The sequence below is a fragment of the Mastomys coucha genome, unplaced genomic scaffold (genome assembly GCF_008632895.1).
Source record: "Mastomys coucha isolate ucsf_1 unplaced genomic scaffold, UCSF_Mcou_1 pScaffold1, whole genome shotgun sequence".
NCBI lineage: Eukaryota > Metazoa > Chordata > Mammalia > Rodentia > Muridae > Mastomys > Mastomys coucha.
Window position 1 is genome coordinate 16,578,403 of NW_022196891.1, and position 18,093 is coordinate 16,596,495.

The 18,093-nt window shown below is 51.2% G+C and overlaps 2 protein-coding genes across 3 annotated transcripts in view; one reads left to right on the forward strand and one right to left on the reverse strand.

Annotated features, from left to right (window-relative positions):
- The window catches only part of Sctr (secretin receptor), a 62,408-nt gene extending 56,443 nt beyond the window's left edge, over window positions 1–5,965 (forward strand). For both annotated transcript variants that reach the window (XM_031380695.1, XM_031380705.1), the window contains 2 exons: window positions 4,366–4,407; window positions 5,540–5,965. In XM_031380695.1, coding sequence (XP_031236555.1) covers window positions 4,366–4,407; window positions 5,540–5,710 — 213 coding nt within the window. In that variant the 3' untranslated portion in view covers window positions 5,711–5,965. The remainder of the gene's footprint in view (window positions 1–4,365; window positions 4,408–5,539) is intronic.
- A 4,115-nt stretch (window positions 5,966–10,080) lies between these two features.
- Tmem37 (transmembrane protein 37) lies at window positions 10,081–16,684 on the reverse strand. The gene is made up of 2 exons (XM_031341011.1): window positions 16,300–16,684; window positions 10,081–10,898 (listed from the first exon to the last, which is right to left on the reverse strand). Exons 1-2 carry the CDS (start codon window positions 16,318–16,320, stop codon window positions 10,284–10,286), a joined length of 636 nt encoding a protein of 211 aa, XP_031196871.1. The 5' UTR covers window positions 16,321–16,684; the 3' UTR covers window positions 10,081–10,283.
- Window positions 16,685–18,093: the final 1,409 nt, after the last annotated feature.

The window sequence follows — 18,093 nt, forward strand, 5'->3', positions numbered from 1 at the left end:
GGAGGGAAGGAGAGGGATAGGAGAGAGGGAAGGGGAGGAGGAGGGGGAGGAGGAGGGGGAGGAGGGAGAGGGAGTCAAGGTCATCCTCTACTACATAGCAAGTCTGAGGTCAGCCTGGGTTTGGAGCTTTCCAGAAGCCAAACCAAGAACAGTTTGTTGAAATTCACAGTATCCATTAGATGAAAGCCGATGGATTTGGCATGTGGCTCAATAGTAGAGCATTTGCCCTGCATGCTTTGAGACCCTATGTTCCTTCCCCAAATACAACCCCGTGTATGCATGAGTTTACACACACACACACACAGAGAGAGAGAGAGAGAGAGAGAGAGAGAGAGAGAGAGAGAGAGAGAGAGAGAGAATGAGGAAGGCAGGCTGGCTGGCAGACAGACACACAGACACACTCTCTTACACACAAAGCAAATACACACACACACACACACACCAATACACCAATGAAAGTGAGCTCGTTGCCCAAGAAGCCTTGTAATCACGCTTTAGGGCTTTAGGACCCTTTTTCCCACTAAGTTTTCCTTGCTAGTATTTCCACTCAGAGCCAGACTCTAGCAGAGCCCTCCCAGTGGGGCTGCTTCAGCCTCAGAGTGCCGGCCGCAGCCTCCCTTCATGCCTTGGATTCTGCTCTGGGCAGGCAGAGCTGGGCTACTGCCACTGCTCTGGGCTCCAGGGAAGATGCCTCACTGGGGACACAGCGAGTCAGATCTTGACCTCTCTCCATTTCAGACCCCACCCCAGGCTGTGCCTTGTACCCTCCTCTGGAAGCTACCCGGACCCTGCCAGTACCCTGGTCCTGTTGCACGTGGAACGATGGGTTCACTATGACCCATCCACGGACTGTGGGATTTCAGGTCCCGTCCAAGCTTGACCACTAAAGTGGGGTAGTGAGCATTCAGAGAGCCTGGGGGGCCCAGAGCTCCCTCTCCATGTACATAGGGACTTGCTGTCCCCAGGACTGGGAATATGGGACTGAAAAACAATGAAAAAAGAATGCTTTTCTAACAGCCCATGGGCTTTCTTATAAATAAAAAGCTTATTAAAAACACGTGGTCCACACATGTAGTCCCAGCCCTCGGGAGGCAGAGGCATGAAGATAGGCTAGCCTTGGCTATACTACAAATTCCAAGCCAGCCAGTGGCTTGTGAGATGAATAATGAGATCCTGTCCCCAAAAGTGTATGTGCATTTTTATTATATAAACAAGTACAGGAGATATGAATATGTACCCGCATATACATATGTGTATTCATGTATAAACATATCAAAGTTTCTACCACATACCAAAGAACAGAATGAACCTGCATTCACCAATCATCCTAGACCATGTAGCAAGATCCTGTCTAAAAAACAACAACAACAAAAAAAACCCAAAAAACAAAAAACAAAGCCAAATAAAACAAACAAACAAACAAACAAACCAATGTGGCCCATGGCTGGAGAGATGGCTTGGTGCAAGAGTTCTTGCTGTTCTTACAAGGACCTGAGTTTGATTCTCAGTGCCTCTATCAGGTGGCTCACAATCTCCTGTAACAGCTCCAGGGAATCCATTGCTCTCTTTCGGCCTCCACAGGCACCTGACCTGACTATACATACACACTAATATACATAACTGCACATAAATAAAAATACATCTTTAAGAAAAAGCACACACCTACAACTACAACAACAACAATCTCACCGATATTGTTCTAGCTTTGTATCTCAACGGTAGATGGTGGACTTAGCATATCTGAGGCCATTGGTTCAAGTCCCACCCCTTTCAAAACAAGCCTGAGGAGATTGCTCAGTGGGTAAAGATCTCTGCTCGGGCATGAGGCCCTAAGCTAGAGTCACTGCATTCATGTAAAACGCTGAGGTGGGGTGCCAGTAACCCAGGTACTGAGGGGACGGACACAGTTACATCCATGGAGCTCTTTAGCCAGCATGCCTAGCCCACTCAGGAAGCCAATGAGAAATCCCGTCTCAGAAAAGCAGGGGGAGACCAAGTTGAGGATAATGACTGGCTTCGACTTGGCTTTAGGCCTTCATCAGTCAATACATGTATACTCATACACACATGCGTGCACACACACACACACACACACACACACACACACACACCACATATACAAAGCCAGTATTCTTGAGTACTTGTACGTATTAAGTCCACTCTGGAGGGGCAGGTTCATTGCCATCTGGGGTCCTTCAACTGGGTGAGTAACTAACAGCAGTCCCTCAGGGGACTAGGGAAGAGGTGCCTGGCCAGCCAAAGTTTTAAGCTGTGTATGAAAGCCTCGGGGTGAGGGAGATTATTCAGGGAGATGGAGGTCAGGCCTGTGAGGAAGACAGGATGGTGAGGTGTCCTCTAAGGGAACAGGCTCTCCTTGGATTAGTTATTTGGATTGGATTGATTCCAAGAAACACCCTGGCAAGAGAGAGCTAAGAAAAGGAAGGCATTACACCTCAGAGTTCTAGGGTGCAGTCCATGATGGTGGAGAAACCATGGCAGCATGACCCGAGGTAGCTGCTGGCACTGTATTTGTACTCTCTGTCGGGATGCGGGAAAGAGATGAATGCTGGTCGGTGCTCAGCTCCCACGCCCCCTCCACTGGTTGCAATAGTGCCACCTGCATTTGGGGAACATCTTCCCACCTTGATTAACCTAATCTAAAAAATCCTCTGGGGGTTGGGGGGTTGGTCAGAGGTTTTCCTCCTAGGTGATCCCAGCCCCTGTCAAGTTGACAGCATCAACCATCACACATCACCCATGCCTCTGCAGACATTGTAGACATCTCTATCCTGGCCCAGATGCATGCTAACACCCTCGGAACAGCATCAGGGAGATCAGGAGCACTGAGAGAAGGTCCAGAAAGACTCGACCCCTCCAAATCAGGAGACACAGAGCCCGGACCACAGAGCTGCCCCTGATTGCTAACACCTGCACAGAGCTGCCCTGATTGCTAACACCTGCATTTGCATATGCTTTGCTCTTACCACACCCGATTCTCAGGAAGAATTGGTCATCTGTTTCATGAGCCCAGGATCTCCCAAAGGGTGACTGTGCCCCTCACAATGAGATGTTCAGGGCCTCCTCCTCTACTATCCAAGATGGCCATCTCTACCATTCAGGGGATCTGAGTCGTCCCTTTAGCCCTTTAATCAGAAGGTCTTCCCTTATCACCTCTGACAAATGTTAGAGGTCAGGCCTTGGGGTCAGTAGGTGAAGACGATTCCTGGTTTGTGTTCAACAAGACAGGCACATCAGGGCACTGTGGGGCCCCAAAGTAGGGAATTCTCCAAGGCTAAAGTGTGTGTGTGTGTGTGTGTGTGTGTGTGTGTGTGAGAGAGAGAGAGAGAGAGAGAGAGAGAGAGAGAGAGAGAGAGAGAGAGAGACAGAGAGGAGAGAGAGAGACAGAGAGGAGAGAGAGAGACAGAGAGAAAGACAGAGAGAGAGGGAGAGAGAGGAGAGAGAAAGACAGAGATAGAGAGAGAGGAGAGAGGAGAGAGAGAGAGGGAGAGGAGAGAGGGAGAGAGAGGAGAGAGAGAGGGAGAGGAGAGAGAGGGAGAGACAGAAAGACAGAGAGAGAGAGGGAGAAAGAGGAGAGAGAGAGAGAGGAGAGAGACAGAGAGAAAGACAGAGAGAGAGGGAGAGGAGAGAGAGAGAGAGGGAGAGGAGAGAGAGGGAGAGACAGAGAGAAAGACAGAGAGAGGGAGAGAGAGGAGAGAGAGAGGGAGAGGAGAGAGAGGGAGAGACAGAGAGAAAGAGAGAGAGAGAGGGAGAGAGAGGAGAGGGAGAGAGGGAGAGGAGAGAGAGAGACAGAGAGAGGGAGAGAGAGGAGAGGGAGAGACAGAGAGAAAGACAGAGAGAGGGAGAGAGAGGAGAGAGAGGGAGAGGAGAGAGAGGGAGAGACAGAGAGAAAGAGAGAGAGAGAGAGGGAGAGAGAGGAGAGGGAGAGAGGGAGAGGAGAGAGAGAGAGAGGGAGAGGAGAGAGAGGGAGAGACAGAGAGAAAGACAGAGAGAGGGAGAGAGAGGAGAGAGAGAGAGGGAGAGGAGAGAGAGGGAGAGACAGAGAGAAAGAGAGAGAGAGAGAGGGAGAGGAGAGGGAGAGAGGGAGAGGAGAGAGGAGAGAGAGAGACAGAGAGAGAGAGGGAGAGAGAGGAGAGGGAGAGACAGAGAGAAAGACAGAGAGAGAGGGGGAGAAAGAGGAGAAAGAGAGAAGAGAGGGAGAGGGAGAATGTTTACACGTATCTGTGAGTGTGCTCACAGATATGCACGCTCTCTCGAGCTCTTGAGGCACACTCAGGCAGGGCTGGTGGGAGGTACGAGCTAAGTCCAGCAACCTAGCATATGAGCTAACCCAGTTCCTTCCGGCAGGGGCTGGTGGTAGCCGTCCTTTACTGCTTCCTCAATGGTGAGGTAAGTGTCCTGGGGAACCACGGATTCCAATACAGAAGCTCCAGCAGTGGAGAGGGGTGGGAAGGGTTCCCTACAGGTCTGCTTGCTTGGCGGAGCCACCCGGGGGGTACGTCCAATCACACCCTGGGCAATATCCCCAGGGTAGAGGCGGCAGAACAAGATTCTGGGCTGAGGTTGGTGGAGTGGTCCTTACCAAGCTCTCTCTGGGTGCTTCTTATCTGTGGGCAAGTCCAGCAAACCCAGATGAGCCCAGCTCCCCTTCCCCCACCCGCCAGAGCCCAAGCTCCTGGCAGCTCTGATGCTTGCTTTGTGTGTGACCTGGTCACTTCCCATCTGGAGCGCGGTCTTCCCACGGGTAACGTGGGTCACTTAGAACCACTCCAGCCTTGCACGGAGGCTTCAGTTTCGGGATATGAAGCTCCAGTCATTGACCCTGGCTAAGTAAGTTACTACACACAAGCCAAGTGTCTCTGTGGCTACTGGCCAATCTGTCTGGTTCACAGACTTGAACGGGAATGACCTCAGATATTCCCAAAAAATTCAAACATCACACCTGAATTCAGAGGCTGGCTCGAGTGTTCTATTGGGGACCATCAAGGACGGGTCTGCAGAGAAAATCCTCAGATCCAGAAAGACTCTGAGCTGGGGGGGAAGGGTGGGGGGGGTTGATGGGAATATTCAAGCAGGTTGACACTGCCGTTTGTGGAACAAATAAATCTCTCCCCTTTTCTGAGGGCAGTGTTAGATCAGGCAGGATGTTTCAGTGGGTGAGAGCAGTTGCCCTAAGACTGGACAACCAAGTTCAATTCCCAGAACCGATGTGGTAGAAGGAGAAACTCCAGTTGCCATCTGACCTCACAAGAATACCACAGCATGCATTTGTTCTCTTGCTCGCTTACTCTCTTTCCCCCTCTCTCCTGTCTCTAAAAAAATAAAGTAAAACATAATTAAAAAAAAATTAAAGACCGATACAAGTGCTCAGGTTACAGGGGCCTTCAGTACCCTCTACACAGGGGACGGGGAAATGGCCATTCAGAGGCCTTTAGGCAAGGGGACACAGCAGAACAGGATCAACCACAGGCCTGGGCTTCCCTCCCAAGCAATTGCTGCAGCTGATGGCGGTCTTGGGCAGGTGCAGCTGGAAGTTCAGAAAAAATGGCGCCAGTGGCACCTCCAAGAGTTCCCGCTGCGCCCTGTGGCCCTCAGCAACTCCTTCAGCAATGCCACCAACGGCCCTGCCCACAGCTCCAAGGCTGGTACCTCTGAGCAGAGCCAGAGCATCCCTGGGGCCACTGTCATCTGAGGCTGCAGCAAGCCGCCAGTGGACAAAGGCTTGGATGTTTCGTAGGACAGACATCTGCCAGACAGCCATTTTGTGCTCGAGTGGCTGGACAAGGCCTGTCCCTGAGGTCTGAGCTTCCTCAGAGATCAAGGGAGAGGAGACGAGGTCATCACGGAGCAGGAAGCAGGCCTGCGATTTGGCCTTTCTTGTTCTTCTAAGAAGAGAAATTCAGCAGCTCTGGAAGGGGCTGGTAAATAAAATGACATCCAGAAAGAACTTAGTCTCTGTGTCAGTCTTTTGCTACCTGGAAGAGGGAATGTGTTGAGGATCACTTTCCAACTCCTCCCTGCAGAAGGAGGGCACTTCCCTGCCTCTAAATCCCAGCTCACTTTTAAGGACAAGCTTAGAAGCTCAGAAAATATGAGGAATCAAGACCCTTGGCCTCAGACAGATCTTGTCTGTCCTATAGCTCTCTCACCAAGCCTTCAGGACAAAGGCTGAATTAAACTGATAAAGCCATAGGGTATCTGACTCCTCTCCCCCCTTTCATTATATAACCCTGATATGGTAGGAGGACTCCATGGGAAGAAAACTGTGCTCTCTCTCTCAATGGGTGGGAGACAGCTCCTTGAAGGCTCAAGGCATGGCCAAACTACTCAACATGGATATAGAAGTCTTGTTGCTTTGAAACAGCATCTCCAGTAGCCCAGGCTGGTCTGCTATTCCCTAGGTAGCTGGAGATAGCCTTGAACTTACAATTCTCCTGCCTTCACTTTCTAGGTGCTAGAATTACAGGTGTGCACCGCCACACCTGGATTATGTGATCCTGGGAATCAGACTCATGGCTTTGTTCGTAACAGGCAAGCACTCTGGGAGCTGAGCGACATCGCCATGGAGCCCTGGTTCACAGTCTTTTTACTTTAAATATCTGGGCTTCGAGGCAGGTGGTGATTTCCCAACTCTCAAACAGGGAAGGACAAAGGTCCGCCTCCCTGAGCTTTAAGCTTCCATAACTCTGGCTCTCCATGCCCGAGTGTTTGCACTCCTTGACTCCATGAGAGGATGAACGATGACAAAAACGTCTGAATCTTCTTCCGAAATAAAACCCAACAGGGAAACCCAGACAGAAAATGGTCTCCCGTTTGCATATCGCAAGCTGCGTCGGGCCCCCTTCCCAGGCTGAGACCCACACTGACCCAGCTGAGCCCATCAACTATGGTTGATGAGCTCTGATTTGGGTAAAACCAGACAGCCCGCATAAACTCCTCAGGTGGAGGTGGCAATGAGGCTCAGTTGGAGAGTGCCTGCCTAGGTTCCCCAGGCCTTGGATGTGAGTGATCTTTACCACAGTGAAAAGAATAAAAATAAAAATAAAACCAGTTGTGGGGACCTCCAAGGTCTGTGTTGGTGTGGTCCAGCTTCAGCTTTGGGAGACTCTCTGAAATAAAGATGCCTAAAAACGGGGCTAGAGAGGTGGCTCGGCCAGTAAAAAGGACTGGCGGAGCAAGCAGGGTGACTTCAGCTGGCTCCCTGGAAACCATGTAAAGGCGGGGGGAAAAAAGAATCAGATCCAGAGAGTTGTTCTCCAACCCCTACATGTGCCCATGATATGTACATACCTGTGCACACATACACGGTGATAAGTACAATAAAGATCTTTAAAACCATCGTAGAAGGGGCTAGAAAGATGGCTCAGTGGGTAAAGTGATTAAGAATAGGAGCTCAGTCCCTGGAACGCAGGGAAAAGCCTGGCATGGCTGTACAGGCCTACAATCCCAGGACTGGGTAAGGCAGGGTTGGGAGGTCCCTGGGGCTCACTGCTCATCCAGGAAAGCACTCTTGGTGAGTTCTAGGCCAGTGAGGGACACTGCCTCAGAAACACGCTACACAGTCTGGAGAATGAAACCTAGGGTTGATTTTCGAGTTCCAATGCATGTTTGCCCTCACATAGACATATGTATACATGCATGAATATGGATATGTACATGTACAAAAATCTCATTAGATGTTACTTGGGGAGGCTGAGGCGGTAGGACTCACAAAATAGAGACCAGCCTGGGCAATATCTTGTCTCAAAATAAAATGGGTCCTCAGAGGTCAAGTATTTGATTAGCATGTATAAGTCCCTGGTTTTTATTGCCAGCAAAAAAAAAAAAATCCTGAAAAAAACCCACAGGTATATATACATCTAGCCTAGGAAGAGATCCTTATGACAAGATGAGGAAAGGGATCTTAGAGAACATAAAAGGATACATTTTACCTGTTTCTGGGTGGGAAAAAAACTGGAAATGAGGCAACAGAATGAGCAAAAATTCAGATCTGGGGCCTCAGGAGACAGCTCAGCTGGTTGATCAGTCGTCCTGCAAGTGCAGGACTGGAGTTCAAACTGCAGAGCCAATGTCTTTTTTTTTTTTTTTTTTTTTTTTTTTTTTTTTTTTTTTTTTTTTTTTAAGCTAGGCATGGTGGCACATGCTTGCAATCCCAGCTCTGGTGATATGGAAACCTGGAGGACTCTGGAGCTCACTGGTCAGCCAATCTAGACCATTTGGGAAATTCTAAACCTGAGACAGACCATCTCGAAAAACAGAATGGGGCCAGGCAGACGGCTTAGTGGGTAAAAAGCACTTGCTGCACTTGTCTGACCGCCCCAGCTGGGATTCCCAGCACCCACGTAAAGATGGATGCAGTTGTGACCACACCTGTAATCCCAGTGCCCTCAGGGCGAAGAGAGAGAGAGATGGGAAACCTTGGGAGCACACCAGCTGGCTAGCCTGGCATATGCAGCAGAGACTTTGTCTAGAACAAGATGGAAGGAGGAGACCAAATGAGAATATTGACCTCTAGACCCCACCTGTGTACCGTGGCATGTGCGCGCCCACATCCACACACAAGCAGAAAGCACTTGAGAAACCACAGACCCAAGGTTGTCCTCTGACCTCCATGCACTGGTGCACACATGTGCACTTGCATACACGTGCACACATGCACACACATGCAACACACGAGAGAGAGACAGAGAGAGAGAGAGAGAGAGACAGAGAGACAGAGAGACAGAGAGACAGAGACAGAGACAGAGACAGAGAGACAGAGAGAGAGAACAGTTCTTCAGTGAGTATGGAAATCTCCACTGGTTCTTGACCCTTCTCACCTCCACCTATCCCCTGCAAGCTGTTAATTATTACACAATATCTGTTTGTCTCCTCACCCGCTGTGGAGCTCAGCCTCGAAAGCATGTTGCTCTTTGAAATGTGCTCCAGAATCAGAAATGGACTCTGACGCCACCAGCACCACACAAGTGACAGTCTCACAAACTGTCCTGAGTCTAAACCGGCCTCAGGGACGGACAACTGTCAGAAATTACCTGTGCCCTTGCGGGGCAGTTGTTCAAGGAAGACTTCAAACTAAGCCCAGAGAAAGAACAGTTAGATCCTAGAAACTGGGGAGTTTCAGAGCTTGTGGGGCCACACAAAGGACGGGGCAGGGGGTACTTTAAGTCAATCTATTGAGAGCTACTGTTCACAAGACTTTCTGGGGGGGATCCTGATAAAGATGGGATAATGTGTGCAAAGTCCCCTGGAGCTGACAGGAGAAGGCTCCAGGCACTGGCTGGTCCTTTAGGTGGAGGACTGAGCCGTTCTTAGAAACCTCAAAAGTCCCAGAGGCTGGGCTGGGAGGTTGCTCTGTGGTTAAATCACTTGCCATGCAAGCATCCTTAGAGCCCACATAAATGTTGGATGGGCATGGTGACTCGCCTGTATTTCTAGGCTTTGGAGGCACTCAGGGCATGTCTAGAACAAGCTAGTTCATGAGACTAGCCTTACGGGTGAACTCTGGGTTTGATTGAGAGACCCTACCTCAATGAATAAATAGAAAAGCAGGGGCTGGAGAGATGACTTAGTGGTTAAGGGCACTGTCTTGAGTTCAGTCCCCAGCGACCATAACCATTTATAGTGTGATCTGATGCCTTCTTCTGGTATGTAGATATATATGCAGAGAGGGCACTCATATACATAAAATAAATAATTAAATAAATAAATATGCTTTTTAAAAAAAGATAGAAAAAAAAAGGTGGAAAAGCAATTGAGGATGAGTCCAGACATCGACGTGAGACTGCCATATGTACACACTTGTGTATACATCCACACATACATGAACCCATACACATGGGAAGACATTTATACACTCGTACCACACACACATGCACACACACAGCACATACATATACACACAAATTTTTTTTTAAAAATGTCTCAGGACTTCTCCAGCCCACATCCCAGAGCAATCAACGAAACAGGTCTAAGCCCCATGTGGCTGGGCAGCCAGCCTGGAACTGACTCGTGGTCTCTTTCGAACCCTATTCCAGTCAGGGAAGAAAACACCCAAGAAAGACGTTTTAGGATATTCTTCTTACTTTAGAATCGAGATTTTAATAGCTTGGCTAACCTATCCAGCGCACTGTGCCGTGGTACTGAGGCACTCTTCTGCCTTAGCTCTGGAGGTCAGCTGAAGACACTCCCAGGGCACTGCTAGAGCTAAGTGCCAAAGAGGCAGCGTCAGGGTGATTGGTCGTACCATTCAATCTCAGCCAGAGGTCCTATATCAGAGAAGTCCCATCATAACCCTGCTTTCTGTAAGCCAGGGTCCCTGCTGGAGGGGCCTGGGGCTGAGTGAGGCTGTTGATGTGAAGGCCGCTGGTGGCATTGAGGAAGAAGAGGAAGGAGGAAGTGAATTCACACCAGAACATCAGGGTGAAGCCCAGTAGGGTGATCTGACTCTTGAGGAGGACGATGAAGGTGAGGAGACCCCCAGAGGAGAGGATGAAGGCGACCAGGAGGAGGTAGGAACCGATGGCCCACTTGTGCCGTGAGCGGACATCCTCACACACCTGGGACACGATGAGCATCTCCAAGCCGAAGATGGCAGTCACCACAGCCATGGCGGCCACACTGCGTGCTAGGCCCATGCCTACAGCCAGCCCGGACACATGGGCCTCGCTCAGGTCTCTCAGACAGTGCGGTTCACTGTGATTGCCGATAGTGCAGAAATACCACAGCCCGAAGAGACGGTCCTCCACTAGGAGCCAGTGGCCATCGCAGATGGAGACTGAAGAAAGGACCACAGCCAGGGCAGTGCACACGATGATGAGTGTCCGGATGAAGGACTCAAAGAAAGACCGGTGGGGCCTCTTAGGGCCCAGCAGCTTGTAGGCCTGGAAGACACCATGGGAAGCAGTGAGTTGGCAAAGATCTGAGACACAAGGGAAGACCAGCATGCCACCCTACTTCCTCCGCCCCTGCTTTCTGCTCTGATCCTGTGGAAAACATTGAAGAGACCCTCCCCAGCTTCCCATTAGACCCACCTTCCCTGGGGAGGGGCATTCCTTTCTACCTGTCTTCCCTCTGCTACTGTTCTTCATCTCAGGACCCTTAACCCAGAATGCAAAGCCCAGATTGGAGCTGGGGAACTGGCCTCGTTGGTAAAGTGCTTGCTTTACATAGTAAATGCATGGAACCCTGGGGCTGGGGAGGCAGTTCATCAGATCCCTGAGGTTTGCTGGCCATCCAGCCCAGCCTAGGATGAGCTAGGGACTTTGATGAATTCCAGGCCAAGTCATGGAGGGAGAGGGAAGGGGGGAGGGGAGGAGGAGATGGGGAGGTACAGGGAGAGGGAGAAATGATAGTGTCTAAATAACAACAGTTATGGTTGGCTTCTGAATTCTACATACATATAGGCTTTTGTGAGCGCTTGCACACACACACACACACACACACACACACACACACACATACACACACATGTCGGCAGTTGGATTAATATAGTTCCATGCCTGGGTCCTCTTTCAAACCTCCTGGGCAGCTCTCCCCCGCCCCCCAGGAATGACACCACCTCTGTTCTCATGCTTGTCAAAGAGGCCTTTCCCACCCAGCCAGCCAGCCCAGTGGGTCCTCACTGCTTTTCTCTACCCGGTGCTCTCCCTGTGTTGCTCTCTGCTCTGTTCTGATGGTATACTGGAATAACATGCTATTGACTGTCTTACTTGGATACTGCATCTCCCTAGGGGGGCAAGGCCCCATGTCAAGACACTTGGGTATTCCCAGTGCCTGTCATGGTGTTAGGCCAGTGTACTTGGTAGGCACTTGAGCGAGAACATGGGGGAAGCACAAGTTCCATTGGAAGTCCCTTGTAGACTGAGCCTCTCGCCCAGTCTAAGTTAAATGGCTTGCTTCATAGGATCTTCAGAAACAGATTCCACCACTGTTGGGGAGGTAAGAAAAGCAGATAACTCACACGGACTGGTTGGTGCTGGGAAATGAGGGCGGGGGTGGGGTGTGTGAGGAAGGGGGACTTTGGGGAGCACCACACACCAGCTGTAAACAAAGGTTTCCAGAGGCAAATGTGGGCCACACCTCTAAGAGGTGGCACTGAGCCTGGCTCCTGGCAGACTGTTAGGGTTGGGGAGGTGGTGAGCCAGTAAAGGCCTGCCATGCAAGCACGGGACCTGAGTTCAGGTCTCTGGCATCCCCATAAAAAGACTGTGGTGGTGACGCATATTTCTAACTCCAGTGCTGGGTGGGGTTGGGGGGTGGATCTCTAGAGCTCGTAGACCAGACAGTCTGGTTGGAACCGTGAGTTTCAGATTCAGTGAGAGATGTGTCTCAAACAGTTAAGTAGATGAAGACACACTGGCATCAACCTATGGCTTCCATGTGTGTTCACATATGCTCTCTCTCTCCCTCTCCCTCTCCTCTCCCTCTCCTTTTCCCTCTCCCTCCCCCTCTCCCTCCCCCTCTCTCTTTCTGTCTTTGTCTCTCTCTTCTCCTCTTCTTTTCTTTTCTCCCTTTATTTTGAGCTGGAGTTTTAGATATCAAAGCTTGGTCTTGATTCCCTCTGTAGCCAAGGATGATGTTGAACTTCCAACCCTACCTCCTCCTGGGATGATGGTGGAGTACCAACACATTTGTTGGTTTGGTGCTAGCGTTGGGGAGCAGGGTTTCACCCATGCTAGGCAGGCCCTTTCCCAATGGAGCCACCTCTCCAGTGGGCACCTGCTTCCTCTTCTGCCCAGGGAAGCTGGCGATCCTTGAGGGAAAGCACCTGGCAGGGTTATAAAACCCCTAGAGACTAATATGGTCACAAGATGGGACAGCCAAGGATGCAGAGAACACGTCACAAGACACACAGGCCAGCTCAGACACCTTTTGACCCTAGGCCTCACACTGTCTGGAAAACTGGCACATCCAGTCCCTTCCTCAGCCCCGCCTGTCCCAGACTCAGGCTGGACTTTAGTCCCCAGGCGCTAAGACGCCACACTGGGATCAGACAGAGGTGACAGAGATCTGGTGTCACATATATATCCTTCTCTTAACTTGAAGCAGGCTTCGTTAAAACTCACTGACCACTTGTAAAACTGCAAGGGTTAAAGGCTCATGTTGATAAAGACGTGTGGGACCCAGAAGGTAGCTCAGTTTGGAAAGTGCTTCTAAGCTTGAGGGCGTGAGCTACATTCCCAGATGCCATGAAAAAGGGCCAGGGGGAGGGGCTTGTTGGTGCATGCTGAGGAAGGGGAGGTAGCGGGGAGGGGCTCACTGATGAGCCAGTCTCATCTACTTAGTGAGTTCCAGGCCAGGAAGAGACCCTGACATCAAAGGGGTAGTCAGTAAAATATCTGCCTTGCAAACACAAAGACCTGAATTCCATCCCTAGAACCCATTTTTAAAAAAAAGCAATAATAAACCTGGGTGTAATTGGTTCTGGTAGTCTCAGCATCAGGGAGACATTTAGGCAGGTCACTAGGAATCCCTGGTCTGCCAGTTTAGCTGAGTTCTAGGTCAGTGAAAAACACTGTCTCAAAAAACAAGGTAGGCAGAGGCTGAGGTGGAAGGGCACTCCGGGGTCCTCCATCCCCCTGGCCCTCACAGATAAAATGTGCGGCCCACCGCTGGCTCTCGGTTCTTGAGAGTGGTCTCTCTCACCAGCAATCATCCTGTCTACTGCAATCTTCATCTTGAACCTGCGTGCCTCACCCCACCCGGCTGGCACATCCACCAACTGCCAGTGACTCTGGAATCCTCTCCTGGAGGCAGGGGTGGCACAGCTGAGTGGCAGGTGCTGAGTGGAGGGGCCAGAAAAGGGAGAGAGGGCAGCCAGTCCTGCCCCATCAGCCTCATCTCTGTGCCTTAGGACAGTCCCTTCAAATGGCCTTGACTTCCTATGCTAACACTGAGCATCCCCTCTTTGAACCTGTGTGACCCTGAGTGGTTCCCTCTGACCTGTTGCTTTGACTCTGCCAGGCTTTTGAGGCTAACCCCAATGCCAGGTTGTATGGGCCTCTGCTCCCTAAGACCAATAACACCCCAATTATGTGTACTCATTTCTCACACTCCTGTATCCACTACTCTTCAATGAGCACTCTGCCCAAGCCTGGGTCAGGCCGCCATCCCAGCGCTGACCACCCCTAACCCAGTAAAATTTCCTCTGCAGCCTGTGCCTGTTTCTTTCAGCTCCACCTCTGCTTGCATGCTCGAGGCCTAGTGCTCAATCTTGCTACTGGGTAGAGACCCTTGTGTGCTGGGCAAGTGCTCCACCCTAGCCGCATGCACTTTTTAAACGTTTTCTTGTGAGACAGATTGATGAACACTCACTCTAGCCCAGGTAGGCCTTGAACCCGTGATCTTCCTGCCCCAGCCTCTCAAGGAGCTGGAATGGGGAGGCCTGCACTAACAGGTCTTGGTCATTTATTACCACAACCTGTCATTTATTAGCCGGTCTCCTCCTCTTCACTGAAGGGTGATAACAGCGCCTGACACCTGAGGTTGTCATGGGATGAAGTCATTGGCCAAGCTCCCCTCAGAGTAGGGCCGAGTGTTCTCTGCATCCTGCACTAACAGTTGCGTGTAGCTCATCTTCCTCACTTCGACAGGCAGCTGAGTCTGGGGCAAATATACCTCCTTTCCTCCTTCCTCCTCTTCTTCTGCTCTCTCCTCCCCCTCCTCTTGCTGTCTCTCCTTTGCTTCTTCTTCCCTCTCTCTCCTTCTCCCACGCCTCTACCTCTTACTGCCTCTTCCTCACCCTCTCTACCTTCTCCTCCCCTCTTCTCCCTCCTCCCCTTCCACTCCTCCTCCCCTCCCTCCTCCCCTGCCATCACGTCTTTTCCTCGTCTCTTTCCTCTTCCCCATATTTTCCTATTCCTTGCTTTGGTTTTCCTTCACCTTCTTCCCTCCTCCCCCTCCTCCTAAAGGGACGCTCCTACCTATGGCTGCGATTCTGAGCTTAGCTTCTCCCACACCCACGCTGGTTTTTGAGTATCTCCTTTAGGGGCGCCCCCGACACCTTGACTCATTCCTCCATTCTTCCTGTGCCTTCTCCTCCCTGGAGACGGTCTGGAACATGCCCAGGAACAACGAAAAATAAGTCACCGGATCAGAGTCCCTACCACAGCCTAGAGACTGAGTTCTGGATAAAAGAGTTTAAGGGGTGGCTTTGCGGGGCTTTTTCTTTTCTTCTTGTTACCAAAAAGGGTGAGTGAGGTTCAGAGTCAGGAAGGCCTGAATTTGTCTACATCCCTTCACTTGGCTACTCACTATGGCCAGGTTACTTTCGAACCTTAGTCATCTCTCTGTAAAATGGATAGAGCTGTAGAGGTGGCCTAGTCCTATAATGCCAGCTACTGGGAGGCCAAGGAAGGAGGGTGAATTGAGCCTAGAAGTCTGAGGGCATCCTGAGCAACAAATAACAGATCCCCTCAGTCTCAAGCAGTGCTGAGAAAGATAAAAGTAATGACGATTAATGGGTGGAACACTGCCTAAAATTATCAAGGCCTGAGCACCTGAAGACAGAGTCAACTGACCTCTGTACTTCTCAGGGTAAGTGTCCACGGACAGTGGGACAGCCTGGAGCATAGCCAGCCACCGGGATGCCTGGGTGAGCAGGAAGCTGGCCCGCGGGGTAGTGGACACTTCCGACCGCCCTTTGAAGCGGGCAGGAATGCGGAGATTCTCAGCCAACACAAACACTCAGCATTGCTCCAAAAAAAAAAAAAAAAAAAAAAAAAAGCCAGATCTTAGGGGAAGCGCCGCCGCTCCTGTCCCGGGAACCGTTTACCTCGGGTGTCGAGTCCCCAGTTACTCCACTCCCACTTTAGTTCCACCTAGCTCCTCACACGCGTTTCGGAGGAAGATGATCTTTGCAGTCGCGCTCCCAGAAAGTTCTGGCTTCGCGAGCAACGTCCTCCGTCCGTTACATAAACCAAGCCTGGCATTTTCCAAGTCCACCCTGTCAGTCTGCCACTCTAGACGCCCAGTTTTTAAAGATTCCCCAAGGACCCCCGAGAAAAAGCCTAACCGATAGGTCACTCACTGGTGACCCTGAAGAAAAGTTTGGTGGCCTCTCGGGGCGCCATTAGAGGCCGAGAAGACTGCGCAGAGAGGGCTGCATTGAGGGGGCAGGTACCCCCGGACCTCTCTCGGAGGAACCTTCCGGGGGGGAAAGGGTGCCCCAGCAAGACCTGGGCACCTTGGAGAGTTGTCATCCCAACCCAAGGTTTCAGTCACTGAGAGTTCCCAGTCCTCCCCCATGGTAAACTGCCGCGCCCCGCGGGTCCCTTGGGCTACCTGCGCGCCGATGGCCGTCATGCTGCGCTCTGGGAGGCAGCGCTGTCGCCTGGCCTTGCTGTCGCACTCCGGTTGTGCTCGGCCAAGGGGCTGGCCCTCTATCGGGGCGGGGCGCAAGCCGGGGGGCGGGGGCTTCGCGATCACTGGACTGCTCAGGTTACGCTGACTCAGCAGCGCCCTGGGTCCCAGAGAAGGGGTACGCGGTGACCCGTCTCGCGATCTTCCCCTGGATACGGATTCCTCGAGGACTGGGAGATCTGGTTCCAGTCCAAGTCTGAAGGGCCGAGAGTCAGGAAGAAGCACCTGGGTGCAAAGTGGAGGATCCCTCCTCCGGGATTCTGGCTTCTACCCCGGCTGTGTGACCTTGGACCGCTAGTGTAACATCGCTGAGCCTTGGTTAATAAGTGAGATAATATGTGATTGGCTGGGTTGTTACAAAGCTTTTGTGACGTGTGAGTGGACTAGAACCTTCTGAGGTTCTCACTTGTCTTAGTTTTACCCTTTAAGGAGGATGTGACAACGTCCTTGTCTCCTGATCCCCCCCCCCCCGCCCCCGAGCTATCAGCAAACACTAGGTCAAATGTGGTGGCAGACTCCTGTAATCCCAGCATGTGAAAGGGCTGATGCAGAAGGATTGCCTTGAGTTAGAGGCCAATCTGGGTTATGTGAGCCACCTGGGTTACAAAGTGAGACCCTGTAACTACAGAGAGAAAGGAGAAGGTTGGGAAGGAAGAGGAGGGGGAGGAAGAGAAGGGACAGAAGGGAGGAGGGGAGGACGGTGACTAAGAGTTTAGTGTAGCAAGCACAAGGCCCTAGGTTCCTTTCCCAGCAGCATAAGTAAATGAGGGTGGGAGGGGGTATAGATGGGTGTACTAAAATACTCCCACCTCCAAAAGGACAGACGGTGTGGTCTGAGGGCAGGGCGAGGGTTTCACCTTGCATTATCTACTTCCTCCAGCTGGGGGAAGAAGGTGGGTGGGGTCCTGCCTAAGATAAAATAAGATGCTAAGGGATAGATTAGATGGAATAAATCATGTAGCTTGTTCTGGCCAGCAGGCAGCTCTCTGGTTTACCTATGGGCATTGAAAAGCCTACATTTATATCTCCCTGGAAGGAGCCATGAGGGGAACCAGATCAAAAACCCTTGATCAGTCTCAGCCAGTCCTGGGCCAGACAGATGAGGTGTGGACACATCTCCTTGCCTTCTCTTGCTTTCCCACTCTGAGTGAGGCCTGGCTGGTGCAAGCACACATTGTTGGGTCCCTCCCTGGAACTTCTGACCAGTGGAACCGGGTCGAGACCTCCTGTGAGTGAGTGACATTTTGTACTGCTAGCTCAGGGTTAGAGGAATGAGCTAAGGCCAAGAACAGTTGGCCAGGTCCAGCCACTTGGCTTTTCTCCGCCCACTGGCTTTCTCTCCATGGCACCACCTGCTTTCTTCCCAGTCCAGGATTCTGGAAGCCAGGCATTCATTTCTCTGAAGCTCCGGACTCCAGTGGAAGGAGGACCTAGCTCTCTCCAAACCTTGGGGACCTGGCTGTCCCTTCAAGCAGCTCTAAGATTACTCTCTAGAGGAACCTGGGTTGCTATTTTTTACTGGACCTGAGGTTGGCCGCTGCCTGCCAGGAGCACTAGAAGGAGAGATTGCTGAAGCTGTTGTTCAGAGTCCAAGTCTGCCTAGTATGCATGGGGCTCAGCATCCTATCCCTAGGACTATGTAAATGAGGTGTAAAGTTATTGACACCTGTGATCACAGTACTCGGGAGGATCAGAAGTTTAGTCCTTTTTGACTAC

Coding starts and splice junctions, on each gene's coding strand:
- Tmem37 (XM_031341011.1), bottom strand. CDS start 16,320: ATGACGGCCATCGGCGCGCAG. Junction 10,899..16,299: donor TGACGGCCATCGGCGCGCAG/GTAGCCCAAGGG, acceptor GGTGTCTTCCAG/GCCTACAAGCTGCTGGGCCC.